The 17,955-nt window shown below is 36.4% G+C and overlaps 2 protein-coding genes across 2 annotated transcripts in view; both read left to right on the forward strand.

Annotated features, from left to right (window-relative positions):
• Positions 1 to 3,329: 3,329 nt before the first annotated feature.
• On the forward strand, positions 3,330 to 6,074 carry LOC134653060 (mitochondrial import receptor subunit TOM22 homolog). The gene is made up of 5 exons (XM_063508348.1): positions 3,330 to 3,598; positions 3,684 to 3,731; positions 3,917 to 4,014; positions 4,729 to 4,870; positions 5,564 to 6,074. The coding sequence occupies exons 1-5, from the start codon at positions 3,482 to 3,484 to the stop codon at positions 5,627 to 5,629; spliced, it is 471 nt and encodes a 156-aa protein (XP_063364418.1). The 5' UTR covers positions 3,330 to 3,481; the 3' UTR covers positions 5,630 to 6,074.
• A 1,121-nt stretch (positions 6,075 to 7,195) lies between these two features.
• LOC134652747 (protein flightless-1) overlaps positions 7,196 to 17,955 on the forward strand; it is a 48,194-nt gene continuing 37,434 nt past the window's right edge. Inside the window, exons 1-7 of the mRNA XM_063507908.1 lie at positions 7,196 to 7,337; positions 7,451 to 7,561; positions 7,664 to 7,902; positions 8,557 to 8,718; positions 9,428 to 9,642; positions 13,139 to 13,361; positions 17,025 to 17,266. Coding sequence (XP_063363978.1) covers positions 7,275 to 7,337; positions 7,451 to 7,561; positions 7,664 to 7,902; positions 8,557 to 8,718; positions 9,428 to 9,642; positions 13,139 to 13,361; positions 17,025 to 17,266 — 1,255 coding nt within the window. The 5' untranslated portion in view covers positions 7,196 to 7,274. The remainder of the gene's footprint in view (positions 7,338 to 7,450; positions 7,562 to 7,663; positions 7,903 to 8,556; positions 8,719 to 9,427; positions 9,643 to 13,138; positions 13,362 to 17,024; positions 17,267 to 17,955) is intronic.

Here is a 17,955-nt window from a genome sequence, read left to right on the forward strand (position 1 = left end):
GGTGTCTGGGCTATTATAATATCTTATACAACAAAGAGTGTATGAATAATATTTTCATGGCTTCGCACGTAAGACCGTGTACTCGCGCGCTTCATTTTGCAAGATATTATTGCGAATAAAATTAACAAGGAGAAGACCTCATTTTAAGATAAAACTATTGGACTGATCCATATGACTGATATGAACAGTCACCCCTTTAGTATTAGAAATAGATCTGTTACCTTTTCACTAATAAACTAATGATCAATCATGAAGAAAAAGTTGGGTATGTAGAAAGCATAAGTCCTGGGAAGTCCTTATTTGTGAAAAATCCACTCCAGGGGAAGAGGGCAAACGTCACAAATCAAATATAACATGAGTAAAGCAGCGCACACAGCCAGTGGATAATAAAACAATAATTGTGTTTGTTCCAAAGAAATCTAGCCAGTATGTTTGGCATTGCAGATGATTATAATTAAACCTCACAGTGGCAACGGGATGAGTTATTTTGGTAACTCATATTCTTAGCTTTAACAAATTGTAGAGCTGGTTGAGATAAGTATTTTAAATCATTTAACTGATCATCTACATAAACCATGCTTTTATGCTATTACTCGTTTGTGTTATATGTAATAGCAGCAATTTATTTTGTGGTTTGCGTCATAGTGTTATTTTGACACTCTCATTTGACATATTAAGGAAAAAGCAGTACAAATTTTTAGGTAAATCCCGGTTACAGACGCGCAATAAGTCCTTTAAAGTAGGCTGCTAGCTATATAGGGACATTTTGCCATACACTTCGAAGGTCCATAGTATACTTTTTGCTTTGTAACAACTTTTATTTTTAGAATGATACTTATGCAATTACAACATTATACCAGATACTTATATGTATGTATACTTTGGACACCAGGTAGCCTGGAGAGTCATAAGAGACCTCAAGGGCCTGCTAGGTGTGCTTAAATTACTGCACATATGCAATTAAAACTGCACAGGGCCATGCAGTTGGTGAGGAACAGAATCCTATGGAGGAACCTGGTCTTCATCTTACCTTACCTACAATAGTAACTTTCCTGAATTTAGTAAAAACAATTCAACCGTTGTTACAATTTTTACAAAATTGTATAAATAAATATGATATTTATATTGCATTGTTATGAAATTCCAGAGTTGGAACCAATAACAATTTTTGCTTAGTTTAGGACTAGATTCTTCTCACTATTCTTCAGTCTTATTGGTATTTTGAATGTAACCTTTGTACGCCATTCTATCAATCAATTAAGTTAAACCTTGTCTTCCAGTGGAATGGAAGTATTACTTTAGTGATAATACCTAAATGTCGATTAGGTATAAGCTTTTAGCAAAACTGTTTCAATTATGCCTTAGTTTTGAAAGTACACAGTAGTGATACTAGTGATGGTTTTCACTAATATATTAATCTGATCTGGGGCCCATTTCTCGAACGGTATTAGACTAATATTATTAGTCCCCGAACTGTCGAAACGTATGAGTTGCCATGACAACGCACTAATAATATTAGACTAATATCGTTTGAGAAATGGGCCCCTGATTAATATTACATTGAAACAACGTGTTGTTTGTAATACCTTAGTAATAAATTTATGATTTCACTTCTTAGGATTTAAAAATGAGACCCTATTACTAAGACTCCACTGTCCATCTGTCTGTCTTGTCTGTCTGTCTGTCTGTCTCTCTATCTGTCTGTCTCTCTATCTGTCTGTCTCTCTGTCTGTCTGTCACATGAACCGTGATAGCTAGACAGTTGAAATTTTCACAGATGACGTATTTCTGTTACTGCTATAACAACAAATACTTTAAACAGAATATAATAAATATTAAAGTGGGGCTCCCAACTCCCATACAACATACATGATGTTTTTGCCATTTTTGCGTAATGGTACGGAACCCTTCGTGCGCGAGTCCGACTCGCACTTGGCCGATTTTTAGTCCTCCAAAAAACAAACCCTCGATGAAAGTACCAACCGTCATAATAAATGTTCTTTTGCGCCTACATCTAAATTCTAGAGCAAAAGCAAACCAAAAAATAAAAATCTTACCTTATTTGAGGTAGTCTTCAAACTCCAAACAGCTTTTAAAATTGTATCATACACCAATGATATGAATGTCAATTGTCAAGTCACACGGAGAACTTCACGGTCGATTTTACTTGCAGATGACTTGTATTTCAACAAACGGATGATGTTTCGCTATACATAAACGAATTGTAGAGAATTGTAAATCGATTTCATATAAAGTATAGGATTTTAATCAATTAGAAACTCAGTACAAATTTTTCATCCTTTTTAGACAGGTGCCTTTTTTTACTCGATCATTCATAGACAATATAGATTAGATAAAATGAGTAGATTTTTAACTTAGCTTCTACAGACTATGCATCAAATGCCTTAAGCCAGGCCACACACGCACGGAATTTTCCGTACGGAATGACATGTGCAAGTGATGCCCTTTGTGTGACCTATAGCCACAACACACTACCGCACCGCACCAAGGTCACGGTCCTCCGCACCCACAAGTAAGAGCGAGAAAGAGATATCTCTTAAGGTCAGGTAAGGTCGCGATGCGGTGCGGTAGTGTGTTATGACTTTAAATATTTTTGTCAAAGTTGTCAAACACATTTGAAATAAGAATCTGTCTTAGTGAAATTTGATTGAATCCTGCTATTTTATAAAGTATTAAAATGACCCATTAAATTTCAAAATATGTCTATCGAGCATCCTGATGCCTGTAGCTCTCCCACGTTAAGTTTAACGCAAAAATCGCAAAATACAACACAAATAGCGGCGGTAAGTGTTAAGCTTCCTATAGATAACTTGTACATTACAGCATTATATAAATTAAAAAATATGTACTGGGCCTACTTGACTAAAATCTTTTATTTTGGCCATTTATTCAAATATACAAATTCATGATTCAATATTATAGTACTCGTTGGCGCGTATTGGTATTGATATTGAATTGAAAGATGTTGAGTTGATGAAACCTTGATAAGTATTATAATTTTACGATAGATCGTCACTACGTCTTATAAGTATACAATTTGGAAAGCCGTAATGCGTCTCTGATCGCAAAGCCAGCATTTTGAGGAGTTATTATAAAACATTTATTCCTCGACACAAACAGTATTTTGACTTCAATTTAGAGGAACCGCAAAGAGGAAGAGATTATTTCCTAAAAGCTATAACACACTACCGCCCCACACCAAGGTCCAGTGCGCCGCACCCATAAGTGAGAGCGAGAAAGAGATTTCTCGGCTAATGGGACAACAAAATTCATTCATTCATTAATACACATTCACTCAATTATCTATCTTGTCTATGATGCGAACCCAAAAGTAGAGTAGCAACACGAGGGTTTTATCTAGGAAAAATAGTAAAATATATATAATTCCCGTCCTAAGTCCGAGTACAGCTTCCACTGGATCATTTCAATCGATTATTTCATTCTGAGATAAATCCATAACATGCTTATGGAATTGACCGATGAACTGGAGCAGAGTGATAGCGGTATGGAGTCTTTGACAGCGAGCAAAGATGATACCCCTGAGCGTAAGCCTGAAGATAATTTCAGCCTGCCCGTGGTATGTGGTGACGAAGAAACGTCATTTCTAATCGGGCAATTAGTGTGTGCAAACTCTTTAACGTTCCTTTACTTTCTCTTTGCAGTTAGGATCTTCGCCAGAGTTAGGAGGGCCATTGAAGGAATATGATGATGTGAGTATATATTTATTTTGATGTCAACATATTTTATATTACTGTAAAAAAATCCTTATAATTGGTAATTCATCATGTTGTCATGTTTCCAGTATTTAGGTTATAGCATTTTTTCATAAGGTTATGTTGATTGATTGAAAGTCATTGTGTAATTTAAATAAAAGATCCAATTGTTTATTTTCTAGGAACCAGATGAGACCCTATCTGAAAGACTATGGGGACTGACTGAAATGTTTCCACCGTGTGTCAGAAATGGAACATACACCCTAACTACCAAGACATTGTAAGTTAATCATATTTCGATTTCAAACTGTTTAGACGACAACTGTTTCACTCACTTTAATTTTTAGTCGCTATTGGCGACATGTTTCGGGCCCGCCGGGGGTCCTTCTTCAGGCTAGAGTGCTCAAAATAAGTTGAATCAAGTGTTTAAAATATCTCTCACGAAAGTTTAATTTCGGATATTTGATTACACCTACCCTATTCAATCTATTTGTGATATGAATGTCTTTAGGGTTCTGTAGGCAATCAGGAATATATAGTTTTGCCATGTCTATCTATCTGTCCGTCCCCAGTATAACTCATTGTTTTATTAATTGCTAACTGTTCAGTTTTAAACCTTATTAATTGTATCAAAGAAGTTTTGCTTCTGAATAACACTTTTTTTTTTTCTTTGTCAAAGAAACAAGTTCGCCATAGAGACATAGTGGAAGTTGAGCAATAAAAACTATGAATTACAGTGAAACTAAACAATAATAATCACTGAATGTAACCTAAATGTATGCATCCAGGTTTCCTACATTAAGTGTATTATCATAAAATGAAATATATTATGGCATAATGTGCCGCTCAATGGCAAATAATATTCTTATCATAAAGAAAAGACTAGTAATATAAGGCTTTATTACAAATTTTTAATGTTATGAATTATAAGTTTCGCTAATATCACTAATCCACCCCTTTTCATAATCTGTTAAAACAAATCTTTTTTGCCCAGGTCCGGAGCTAAAGCATTCTATGGTTTGTCCCGCTCACTGGTGTGGATTGTTGCCAGCTCATCTGTCATACTATTTGCACCTGTCATTTTCGAAGTGGAGAGAGCTCAAGTAGAGGAGATGCAAAAGTCTCAACAGAAACAAGTGAGTTTTGCGTAAATACATCCCTAGGTTTAGAGACGGATAAATTTACAGTAATAAATGTATTTCTGATGTAAGGCTATAAATAAATAAATAAAAATTTACAGTAAAACCTGCTTAAGAAGTTTTCATAGGACCATGTCAATAATGCATCTTAACCAGGAAAGTTTTTTAACCATGTAAAACTCTGTAAAAATGCATGAAATCAAGTTGCAACAAGACCAGTGGAAAATAAAATAGCATATTATGTGGAAAAACATATTAAGTGGGAACCCACTTAATGACTGTAACATCAAACAAATATTTGATATCCTCATATGGTGATACTTGTAATAAAAAGTATCCAAGTGAAGCTGTATGGAATTTTCCGGATGAGATATACCTATTGGATCTGGATAATTCCATACAAGTTATATCCAGATTATCAACTAACATTAGGCCTGGTTCTGTTGTTGTCACTAGGGTGTGCTCTCAGTACTGGTTTTCTATACATAATCAGTACATAATCCCTGTTTCGCCCGTTTCCTGGTTCTCACCATACAAATTAAGCCCCAGGAACATTGTTGTCACCATGTTGCCACCTATTAATACAATACCTTTCGCTGTTTGCCATCTTTTGTTATAGGGTTAAGGGATCAAGTATAGTTTTAGTTGTTTCTCATAATAGGTATAATGACTTATTCTTTTTTTTTACAGGTGTTACTGGGAACCAATACTGCCTTATCAGGGCCTATGCCAAATATGCCACCGATGCCGCGATAAACTATACTTGTAATCAACCTAAACAATATTCAGTCATATTATATTGTTCTATCCATAATGTCGAGATGTCACCCTGAATGCTTTAATGTTAGGTTGTTAGTTATAAATAGAGTGAATAGGAATCCTTTATGTAAATTTCAATATTTTCTTTTGATTTGACTTAAAATATATATAAACATCGTATTTATTTTGCAACATTTCAGTCATTGTCACGATTCGAAACGAATTATGCATTTACCCATATAAAGTGAATCAAAATGTAGTTATTGCACTCTAGTAATATTCTACAGAGGTTTTTGGTTTGATGGAATAGGTACCCTATTTCTTATAAAATCTAATATATTTAGGTACATTGATCATTGATGTAGTGATATGATTTTTTCAGTCATTTGTAGATAATGTTTTGTTAACAATACTTATAGAAATAAAATATTGTTAAAGGAAATATATTTTTCTTCACTAATTTGTTCCTTTAGCTGACCTTTAGGATCTTACCATCTATGGCTGAAACCTTGGAGGATATAACCATAAGGAAAACCGAAACCGAATAGCCGTTTAATTTCATCTAATATATATATATATTATTATATGTAAATATGTTTTTAAATGAATCATTGTACGTACACCAAAGAGTAAAGTAATAAATTGTACACTATCGATTTTGTGTCTGAACAAGTTTTGTTCCCAAGCCTCCATGAACATATCTCATAGAAAAAAAAGCGGCCAAGTGCGAGTCGGACTCGCCCATGAAGGGTTCCGTAGTTCCGTTAAGACGTATAAAAAAAAACTACTTACTAGATCTCGTTCAAACCAATTTTCGGTGGAAGTTTACATGGTAATGTACATCATATATTTTTTTTAGTTTTATCATTCTCTTATTTTAGAAGTTACAGGGGGGGGGACACACATTTTACCACTTTGGAAGTGTCTCTCGCGCAAACTATTCAGTTTAGAAAAAAATGATATTAGAAACCTCAATATAATTTTTGAAGACCTATCCATAGATACCCACACACGTATGGGTTTGATGAAAAAAAAATTTTTGAGTTTCAGTTCGAAGTATGGGGAACCCCAAAAATGTATTGTTTTTTTTTCTATTTTTGTTTGAAAATCTTAATGCGGTTCACAGAATACATCTACTTACCAAGTTTCAACAGTATAGTTCTTATAGTTTCGGAGAAAAGTGGCTGTGACATACGGACGGACAGACAGACAGACAGACATGACGAATCTATAAGGGTTCCGTTTTTTGCCATTTGGCTACGGAACCCTAAAAACAACTAGAGATGTCCTTAAAATCATGTTATCGTTTTTTGTATGGTAATAAAAAACATGAGTATTGTATTTTAGACATGAATTATTGCATTTGATAATAAACTACTTCTGAAAATGCAAAAAGCATACGTTATATTATAATTAACATATTTTACAAAAATGTATTACCGTTAATTATTTTTTTACCGTTTCAATCATCGACCAAGGTCTGTGGTAGGGTGATTGGTTTCAACGAAACATTCATTCAGCATGAATCACTCACTGCCTCACTCATTCAAGCCCACTGTCACTAATGTCAGTCAGTCATTATTTTTTCGAATTGGACGAAAGGAGTTGAATTCGCCTTTTCATGATTTAAATTACAATAACCATGGCTAATACAGGCTTATTGCCATTTGTACGTGGTGTAGATTTCACATGTAACGATTTCAGCGTAAGTATTTCTTAAACGATTCAAATACCGCCGTCCACAAAAAAGATGATATCATATCTCTAACCTATGTCCTACTATTTTTGTTATTGTCCTAATTTACTTCTTTATTTCAGGATGAAAAATTCCCAGATGCTATTCGATATATGACAGGGCTTCAGTGGTTGAGGCTAGATAAAACAAATTTGACTGAAGTGCCGGAGGAATTAGGAAAACTTATGAAATTGGTAATTAAACAAATTGAATAGTGATATATATAGTGCAATTTTATCAACTTATTAAATTGAAATTTTGTTGGTAATTATAATTTATTTGTTGTGAATTTTTAGGAGAATCTCTCATTGAAGAATAATAATCTGGAAAAGTTATTTGGTGAGCTGACAGAGTTGAAATGTTTGAGATCTCTCAATGTGAGGAGAAACCGAGTGAAAAGTTCGGGAATTCCAGCAGAACTGTTCCGACTGGAGGAGCTGACTACACTGGACTTGTCCCACAACAGACTGAAGGCTGTACCTGAAGGCCTGGACAAAGCCAAATCATTGCTTGTACTGAATCTCAGCCATAATAAGTGAGTCACTATTGTTTTGATATTTAATCTTAGTATCTTTTGTTGTATAATTACTGTACAACTGGGAATAATAATATAACTTTAAACTGATGAACAGTGTTTTAGCTTGTATGTCAAAGGCCTAAAAAGAAGTTAAACACTGAACCATGCATTTTTTGAGCACACATTTTTTATTGAACTGCATCACTGGTCATTATTTGTTCATATTTTTTTGCATATAACTCTCGCTTTTATTCACATACTCCACTTACAGCAAGTCAGTAGAGCAGAATTAGGGAAGCTCTTTCTTTCCGACTTGGTTGGAGCAAAGTATTTATACAAATACAAGAGTTCTTGCCCTATCACAATCTTCCCAACCAAAAATTGTTATTTGTACAACAAGAGAGCAAAGTTTGTTATTTTTTCGAGTGCTTATTTTTAGTCCCATGCAAGCGATAGATTCTATAATAGATTCACGAGCGTAGCGAGGGAGCTTATATCTTAAAAACAGTGAACAAAATGCAATTTAGCTCACTGTTTTTAAGTAGCAAAGTACCCTTGTTCGAGCTGCTGCTGAGGTGAAAAATTATATTCCATTCATCTCCACATTGAATTTGAGTAGGATTTATCAGCAATTAATTTCTAAACATATAATTAACTTATTTTTTATTTCAGGATTGAATGCATACCGCCTACACTTTTTGTCCAACTGACAGACCTATTATTTCTGGACCTATCGGATAATTTACTGGAAACTCTGCCACCTCAGACGAGGAGGCTGGCAAACCTGCAGACTCTGATACTTAACGACAACCCGTTGGGGCTCTTTCAACTACGGTAATAGTCAATTTGATCACTAAGCTTATATCTCAAATAAAATAAAATTAACTCTCTAATCATATATGGACTTCTGGGTCTGAAATAAAGATATATTTATTTTAATTTAATTTAAGGGGCTAGATTAAAAATATACACGATTCAAGCCTCATTGTCTCTTAAGTCCTGAAAATTCTGCTTGAGAAAAAAAATACAAAAAGATGATGTTACAGAATGGTCATTTTTGCCGTATAATGTCTTTGTGTGGCCTATACAGGGTGCACGCAGATTTGACAAGCGTATTCGTGTATGGCACCTTTTGAGTATGCTATGCTCGCAGCTTGTACTAAGTAATGTACACGATGGGTTAACGCGGCCTTCGTAAACAGGCTCATTCGCGAGTTCTAGACGCGTTCGCCACATTTAGATGTACCTTTAGCAAAACATAAGTATATATTATATTGAAATTAAATTTACCTCATTTCATTTTTCATAGATGAGCACCCATAACATCAGATTTAAATCCTAAAGTTTTGTCATCCTCGTAGAGCAGGGGTCACCAAATGGTGGACCGCCGTCCGGATCCGGACCGCCGACCTATATAATTTTTTCACAGAAATGGACTGCGATGGTCACATTATTTTAAAGACCGGACCCCTGAAGAAACTAATTGGTGACCCCTGTCGTAGAGTATTCTTCATTTTTGTTTTAATTTACGGTTAATTTTCAGGCAACTCCCTTCCCTCCAGAGCCTGGAGACCCTACACATGCGGAACACGCAGCGCACACTAGCCAACCTCCCCACCTCACTGGACACACTATCAAACCTTTCCGATGTGGATCTCTCTAAAAACGCCCTTACCAAAGTACCCGATGCGCTGTACTCGCTGCTCGGACTGAAGAGGCTTAATCTCAGCGACAATGACATCACTGAGGTGTCACAAGGTAAGAAAAAAGTTAACTTTTTAAAAACTAGCCGTGGGAATATTTTACTCACCACATTGCATTTTTAATGTCTGATAAAACTAACGCTTACAAGGACGTAAACCGATTAAAGTGAGAAAACCGGTGAGATGACTAAAATGTTGGTATATTTATGGGGAACCAAACATTTCCATATCCATAAAAATCATGTGTTTACTGAATTAGTAAAACGGTCCGCAACCCCTTGCCATATCATGCGGTCTAGCATGAGTAGCATACTCGCGCGCGACTCCATACTTGAAGTCGCGCCAAGATGTATGGAGTCGAGAACGCAACTCATGCTAGACCGCCATGTGTGCTCCAAAGGTTGGAATAAACTTCTGTTGATGTTGTTGTAGTACAATATACGTGAACTTTGTACGATATCAAAAAATACTTTTTCGATTATACAATTTATACAAATACCAAGTTTTAAAATTATATAAACGTGCATACAAAGTAGTAAGTGCACTTGAAAATGAATGATGAATGATGATTCAACTCGCTCATTAAGGGCCACTTGCACCATTCACTAACCCGGGGTTAACCGGTTAAACCTGGAGTTACCATGGTTACCAGTACAATTTGACACTGGGTTAACGGTTTAACCAGTTAACCCCGGGTTAGTGGGATGGTGCAAGTGGCGCTAAGCCCCGTCTCCGTATCGCGCGCAAACCATCGAACATTGGCTCGCGCGGCAGCCGCGCGCAATGGATACCGGGCTGCCGCGCAAGCTAATGTTCGATGGTTTGCCGCACGGGGCTTTAGAATCATAAGCGGCATAAGAGATGGTGCGGATGATAACATATTCTTCACACTTATGTAAGCAATTTCTCTCCAAGCCACTGTTTAACATGGCGCGTGTCGCATGCCATTCCCTGGCTATTAGAGACGAGTACAGAATAAAGACTGTCAATCAATGTAACAAAGATTGGTCGTGAAGAGTGGTCGAAGATTACAGCGAATAAGGTCAAGTGAAAAAATTAGGTAGGCTTTTGCCCAGCAGTGTAAAACTAAGTACTTAAACAATTGAATAAAAACATTGATATAGTATAAAGAACTGGATACCCAATCAGCCGCCAAAAATGGCCCCACAAAAGTGATGTCAAAACAGATCATGCATTACTTTTTCGTTTAGTCTTGTTTGAAACGCTCAAATGTGAAGTTGTCAACAATTACGAAATGTGCCGTTAAAATATGTAAAAATAACAATGATAAAGCAAGGAAAAAGGATGGAATGTATTTCTTTCGGTTAGTTCTTTGGATAGCATTACATAATTTATGTAATCTGGTGGTAATTTTATGGTTTTGAATAAATTAATTTGTTAGTACCAAAGAAGGGATGTCAAGGAACAAAATTCTAATGAGTCGATGTGAGGTCAATATTTATTTTTATTTTTATATGGAATTCATAAGAAATAATATTATGTTTAAATTGAAGATTTCCAAGAAAACCTATGCGACGTGCAAAGTGGACTGCTATTTAATTATAGCAAGAGATAGGGGTGATGCAGTTTTAAACAAGGCAAAACGGCACTTGTGTGTTCGGCCCATTTCCCTGTTTCCGACATATACACCACCAATAAGGGCTTATATCGACTAACTGTAAATGCTAAACCTGTCGGAACACAGTGACAACCACAGGATTTTTTTTATAAAGTATAGGTAGACTTTATAAAAAAAATCCAATCAGTATCTAAATTTCCCCGTGCACCCGTGCTATGAGTAAATGTAGATCTTAAATACACAGTTATTTAATAAGTAGAATTTATTTCAAGGAAATTAGTATTTAAAGACGTATACTTACGAATTAAAAATTTAATTTGTTTGAATTTGAACCACGAATTAATTTTATTTGAGCTCCCGATTAAATTAAATTTGTTTTATTTATTACTTCAATTGGTTTTCCTGTACAGTAATACATATTAAAGTGTACCAAAGTGACTCCATTCGTTCATTATTCTCGTTTGACGTTGTTTGACGTAAATACGTTACGTTTAGTGCCATCGGACTAAATTTTTTAACAGTGTTGGTACTTATGTTTGCAAATTTGACACTTAATGCTTACGACATTAAGCTCTTTTCTGTACGAAACATTTATCTTGACTCAAAATTTACGTAAGCGTTTTTATCATCAATGCAAATGGTGCGAAACGTCATTGGGATCCACATTTCTTGACGTTTTTGTTCTGCTTTGTGTGTCTATTTCTTTTATATTAAGTCAGTGAATAAAAAATATGTAATGTTGGCTTTTAGAGGGATCTCAGACAGTTATAATGTTATAAAAGCGCAACGCAATCTTTTTTTTTTTTTTTTTTTTTTTTTTCTAAAATCTAGTAAGCTCTGTATAACAGTTGAAATAGATGATGCTGTGCTTTTATTTCTATGTGACTCTCTATGGTGATTTATAGTCTCTATCATTTATTTGTCTCTACGGACTATTAAAAAAAAGCAAAACACTTAGAGAAATGGAAACTTCAAAGTCATTGGTCAGGCGAAAAGATCTTATCTTACTTACATTTATACAAACGAACTGAATACATGTATTAGGAGAATATAAATTAAGGATATAGATAGTAAACATGGCGTTCATTTGTATTTATGTAATTAATGTTTATTTATAGTATTTTCTCTGTAATTAACTAACAATATTCTTAAATGCATTGGAAAGAAAAAAATAACTAGGCAGTCCAATGTCAGTGCGCCTCACTCTCTCATTAAGCAAAATGTGAGACGCAATACACATTGGACAGATGGAATGCCATCCTTAGGTTGCGTAGATTTTTGACCTTTTTGATCCTCGCATTGCCATGGTCTACATTGTGTAAACCTTATTGCTAACATATAAAGTCCACGGGCTTGTGGAGATGTTTATGAACTCGACTGTACAGGAAAACCGCGACAGGAACTGGTGTATAATGATAACATTACAGTGACACACTATAAATAAACTTGACCTTGACTTCTTTGAAGCCTACTATAATAGAGATGTTGACACGTAGGTATTCAATTCTAAAGTGTCATTCAATAGAACTTGCTAACTATGTAAACAAAAGTTACTAGTAAATTAACATTCAGTGTCAATTTTAATATGGCGGTTTGTTTACATAGTTAGCAAGCTCTATTGAATGACACATTATAGCATTGTTTATATAGTTATTGTTTTATAAAAAAAATACTAAAATACATTGAATGATAAAAAACTACCTACAACTGCTACAAGGCAGTTCCTCTAAATTACAATTTATCTAAATAGGTTCAGCCTTTTAAACCTGAAGAGGTAACATACAGACAGACTGACAGAGTTACTTGCGCATATAACATTAGTAAGGCTATTTTCGTCTAGTACCCGCAAACTAAGCCTGATTGAACTTCCTATGGGATTAAATAAGTTGCTTTATGAAGGTGATCCCATAATAGTCATGGTAGTACGTATTTCGCCGCGATTTCTAAATTCTCATCAACAATTTTCTTCTAGCCATTGACAACTGGCAGAAACTAGAAAGCCTGAACCTCTCCCGCAACAAACTGACGAGCCTCCCGGCAACCCTGTGCAAACTCCTCAACCTGAAGCGACTACACGTGGATGACAACCAGTTGGACTTCGAGGGCATACCGTCGGGCGTAGGCAAGCTGTGCAGTATGGAGGTCTTCTCCGCCGCTAACAACTTGTTGGAGATGATTCCTGAAGGATTATGCAGGTACGTTGTAACCATAGACTGTAAACTGTTCTGAAGTGACTGTAGATGACAGCCAACTGGACTTTAAGGTATACCGTCGGGCATTGGCAACTGTGTAGTATGGAGGTTTTCTCTGCTGCTAACAACTTGTCGGAGATGATCCCTGAAGGATTATGCAGGTACGTTGTAATCATAGACTCTGTATACTGTTCTGAAGCGACTGTAGATGACAACCAACTGGACTTTAAAGGGTATGCCGTCGGGCGTAGGCAAGCTGTGTAGTATGGAGATTTTCTCTGCTGCTAACAACCTGTTGGAGATGATCCCTAAAGGATTATGCAGGTACGTTGTAACCATAGACTGTAAACTGTTCTGAAGTGACTGTAGATGACAGCCAACTGGACTTTAAGGTATACCGTCGGGCGTAGGCAAGCTGTGTAGTATGGAGGTCTTCTCCGCCGCTAACAACTTGTTGGAGATGATTCCTGAAGGATTGTGCAGGTACGTTGTGACCATAGACTGTAAACTGTTCTGAAGCGACTGTAGATGACAACCAACTGGACTTTAAGGTATACCGTCGGGCATAGGCAACTGTGTAGTATGGAGGTCTTCTCCGCCGCTAACAACTTGTTGGAGATGATCCCTGAAGGACTATGCAGGTATAAATAATAGTCCACTTTCAATTTGGCCCGTATTCACTGCCACTCAGTAGATTTTTTTTTTAATGATCTGACTAATTCAGTTATCATGAGTTTCTCGAAACGTATATACTAAATATCATTTTATATTTACTAGTAGCTTTTCAGTGAAGAAAAACATCGTAAGGAGGACATTTTTAATACATAACACATGCGTACAATTAGTGCAGATACTCAATCGAATCACACAAATAAGTACACATTCGATGAAATTCTACGCGATTTATGAAAACATAAATGTAACACGAAGCAAGAAAATCCAAGAAAGTAAGTTCTCCGATCCCAAGAAATCATTTTTTTAATTCATATATCTAATGAATTCTCTCCAACGAACGTCTAGTGAGTTCGATGCGTTCCCGCTAACTCATTTACAATGCTAATTTATAAAACACTTTTCGTTTCAACGGTTTTCTAATGGATGTGACTGAAGAAACGTTTAGAGTTACAAATTACGTGTATTGTAAGAAGGTTTTCAGTACCAGTGAGATTCTTGAAAGTAGCTATTATGGATTCACGGCATTCACGGTTATCAGCAATATCTTGGGGCTCAGCCGTGCCCCTGCCAAGACGAGACAAAGGGCGAAAGGCAGTGCATATCTTTTCTCGGCCCGTTTCGTTCTATTTTCGAACCCACGTAGATCCGGCTTGGAAAATGCTGGAAGAGCTGAAATTTTTAGTATACCAAGTTTTATTCGACCGTCTGTGTACAACTCAGATGGTGACTAACCGCAGAACATTGCTGAGCTACGCCGTTTCTTTGATAAGTTTTTTTTTATAAATTCAGCCGCCTAGTATACGTATATTTCAAACATTGATTTATCAAATTAGTCTAAGATCCGGCATATATGGTCGACCTTCACCGATATGTCTGACGGATGAAACTTACATATTATGAAAGAAAATATGTTCCTGAACATAAATAAATAGGGTTGCCTAAAGAAATATGGTCAAGACTATTTTAAATTATTTTTTGAAAAAAAAAACTTTTTCTTCAAATTTCACCGATCTGTCTGACAAACGAAATAAGTTCCAATGGAAAGTATACAACTTGTACAATATAAATCAACTAGGTTGCCTATCTTTTTCCGGTCATTATTATGTGGTTGCCGTGTTTAAACAGGTAAGTTTTTATCGACAATTGCACTCATCTGTCTGACGCTTGAATTATACATCAAAATGACGGTAATTTTATTGCGAATACAGTGGCATAGGGTTGCCTGCGAAAATCCGGTCACAAATAAGGGTTGCCAGGCTTTTAAATAAAATAAGAAGGGAAGACTTTTAGCGATAACTCATAAACGGCTTAGTTTGTTTTAATTTTGTTTGAATGAGTTTTCTAAGCACTATAGGGGTCTGCAAACAACATTTTTTGATACAGTGAATCATTTCGGAAATAATAATTTAGAAAAAAAAAACGGTTATTCCTTCTAACTTTTGAAAAATCGATCCAAAAAATATGAAAAAAATCATAAAAATAGTGCTTAAAAAACTCATTCAAACAAACTTGATAAGTTAAGCCGTTTATGAGTTATCGCTAAAAGTCTTCCTTTCTTATTTTATTTAAAAGCCTGGCAACCCTTATTTGTGACCGGATTTTCGCAGGCAACCCTATGCCTCTGTATTCGCAATAAAATTACCATCATTTTGATGTATAATTCAAGCGTCAGACAGATGAGTGCAATTATCGATAAAAACTCACCTGTTTAAACACGGCAACCACATAATAGTGACCGGAAAAAGATAGGCAACCTAGTTGATTTATGTTGTACAAGTTGTATACTTTCCATTGGAACTTATTTCGTTTGTCAGACAGATCGGTGAAATTTGAACAAATATTTTTTTTTTTAATTAATTAAAAATAGTCTTAACCATATTTCTTTAGGCAACCCTATTTATTTATGTTCAGGAACATATTTTCTTTCATAATATGTAAGTTTCATCCGTCAGACATATCGGTGAAGGTCGACCATATATGCCAGATCTCCTACTAAATGTTGTTGAATATTACCAGTATAATTTCGCATGTCAGCGTGCTGTACTGACCTCTGAAAAAAAAATTCTGTTCCTACAGTTACTTTTAGCTCTGTGATAATGTTTTTATTGAGTAGAGAGAGCAAACAACATTAATATCGCTCGGAGAGATCTAATAAACAATACGAGTAAAAATTCAATTTTTTATTTTCATAATAGACAAGACAGATGAAGAATCGCGTAATAAAGTAGTAACAGTGACAGTATGTTGCATAAAAACAGTGGGAAAACTACACATACATACTTATAAAAAGTCACGCTTGCCGCTTGTACGCCCAATGGTGCGTAAAGAAAATATTATGATTTCACAAATGAATGGTCACTAAATAATATTGGTCATTGCGTTCGTAACATGTGATGTTTTACACTAACTGTACATGTATACTTAGTGGCAGAGTATTAATTTGTGTTTTGTAATAAAGAGACTTTTTAATTACGAAATAATGAACAGACTATTAAAAACCGAGCAACCCATGAATGAATATAGATTTGTAATTACATAACTTTGAAAGCGATCTATTTTTTGTAACAAATTCTTACGAGTATACACAACAATGTAAACCGGGTCCTTTCTATGTAGGTAACCTAACCTTCAGTAGTATTCATTTTTAAAAACAAATGTTAACTAATTGCTTTGAACGGTTGTAATTGCCCTGTAAAAAGTGTAAAACAAGTTTAATCAACTGCGAATATTATAACATCCTATCTTTAATTATGGCTGAATTTATTCAAGGGATATTTCACTGTACCTACGCTGTAACAATCGTAAACCATAGGGGCCAAGATGGTACACTTTATACTCTGTCACCACATCTGTCATGTTTTAACAAGAATGTAAGTACCTCAATGCGACGGAGACTCACGTCACGACAAGCCGTAAAACTGCAGTTAACCTATCCATACTGTTATTCACTATTAATGTTGCTTTGTACTAACATTTATTAATTTCCCACAGATGCGGCTCGCTCAAGAAACTAAACCTCAGCTGCAACAAACTCATCACGCTCCCCGACGCCATCCACCTCCTCAGCGACCTCGAGAGCCTCCAGCTCCACGGGAACCCAGACCTGGTCATGCCGCCCAAGCCTGTCGAGCGAGTCCGCGGCTCCGGGCTAGCTTATTACAACATCGACTTTTCACTGCAAGCGCAGTTGCAGTTGGCCGGGGCGGCTACGTCAGAGCCTGTCACACCTACCAGTAAGTTTTGTTATAGTCTTCATATTTGAGATACCTCCAGAACCTCTGTATATATAGGAAACCAGTGGTCATGCCGCCCAAGCCTGTCGAGCGAGTCCGCGGCTCCGGGCTAGCTTATTACAACATCGACTTTTCACTGCAAGCGCAGTTGCAGTTGGCCGGGGCGGCTATGTCAGAGCCTGTGACACCTATCAGTGAGTTTTATTACCTATGGTCTTCATACTTCAGATACCTCCAGAACGTTCAGCTACATAGGAATACAGGTTTGGTCATGCCGCCCAAGCCTGTCGAGCGAGTCCGCGGTTCCGGGCTAGCTTATTACAACATCGACTTTTCACTGCAAGCGCAGTTGCAGTTGGCCGGGGCGGCTACGTCAGAGCCTGTCACACCTACCAGTAAGTTTTGTTATAGTCTTCATATTTGAGATACCTCCAGAACCTCTGTATATATAGGAACCCAGTGGTCATGCCGCCCAAGCCTGTCGAGCGAGTCCGCGGCTCCGGGCTAGCTTATTACAACATCGACTTTTCACTGCAAGCGCAGTTGCAGTTGGCCGGGGCGGCTACGTCAGAGCCTGTGACACCTATCAGTGAGTTTTATTACCTATGGTCTTCATACTTCAGATACCTCCAGAACGTTCAGCTACATAGGAATACAGGTTTGGTCATGCCGCCCAAGCCTGTCGAGCG

This window comes from Cydia amplana, chromosome 12 (assembly GCF_948474715.1).
Source record: "Cydia amplana chromosome 12, ilCydAmpl1.1, whole genome shotgun sequence".
NCBI lineage: Eukaryota > Metazoa > Arthropoda > Insecta > Lepidoptera > Tortricidae > Cydia > Cydia amplana.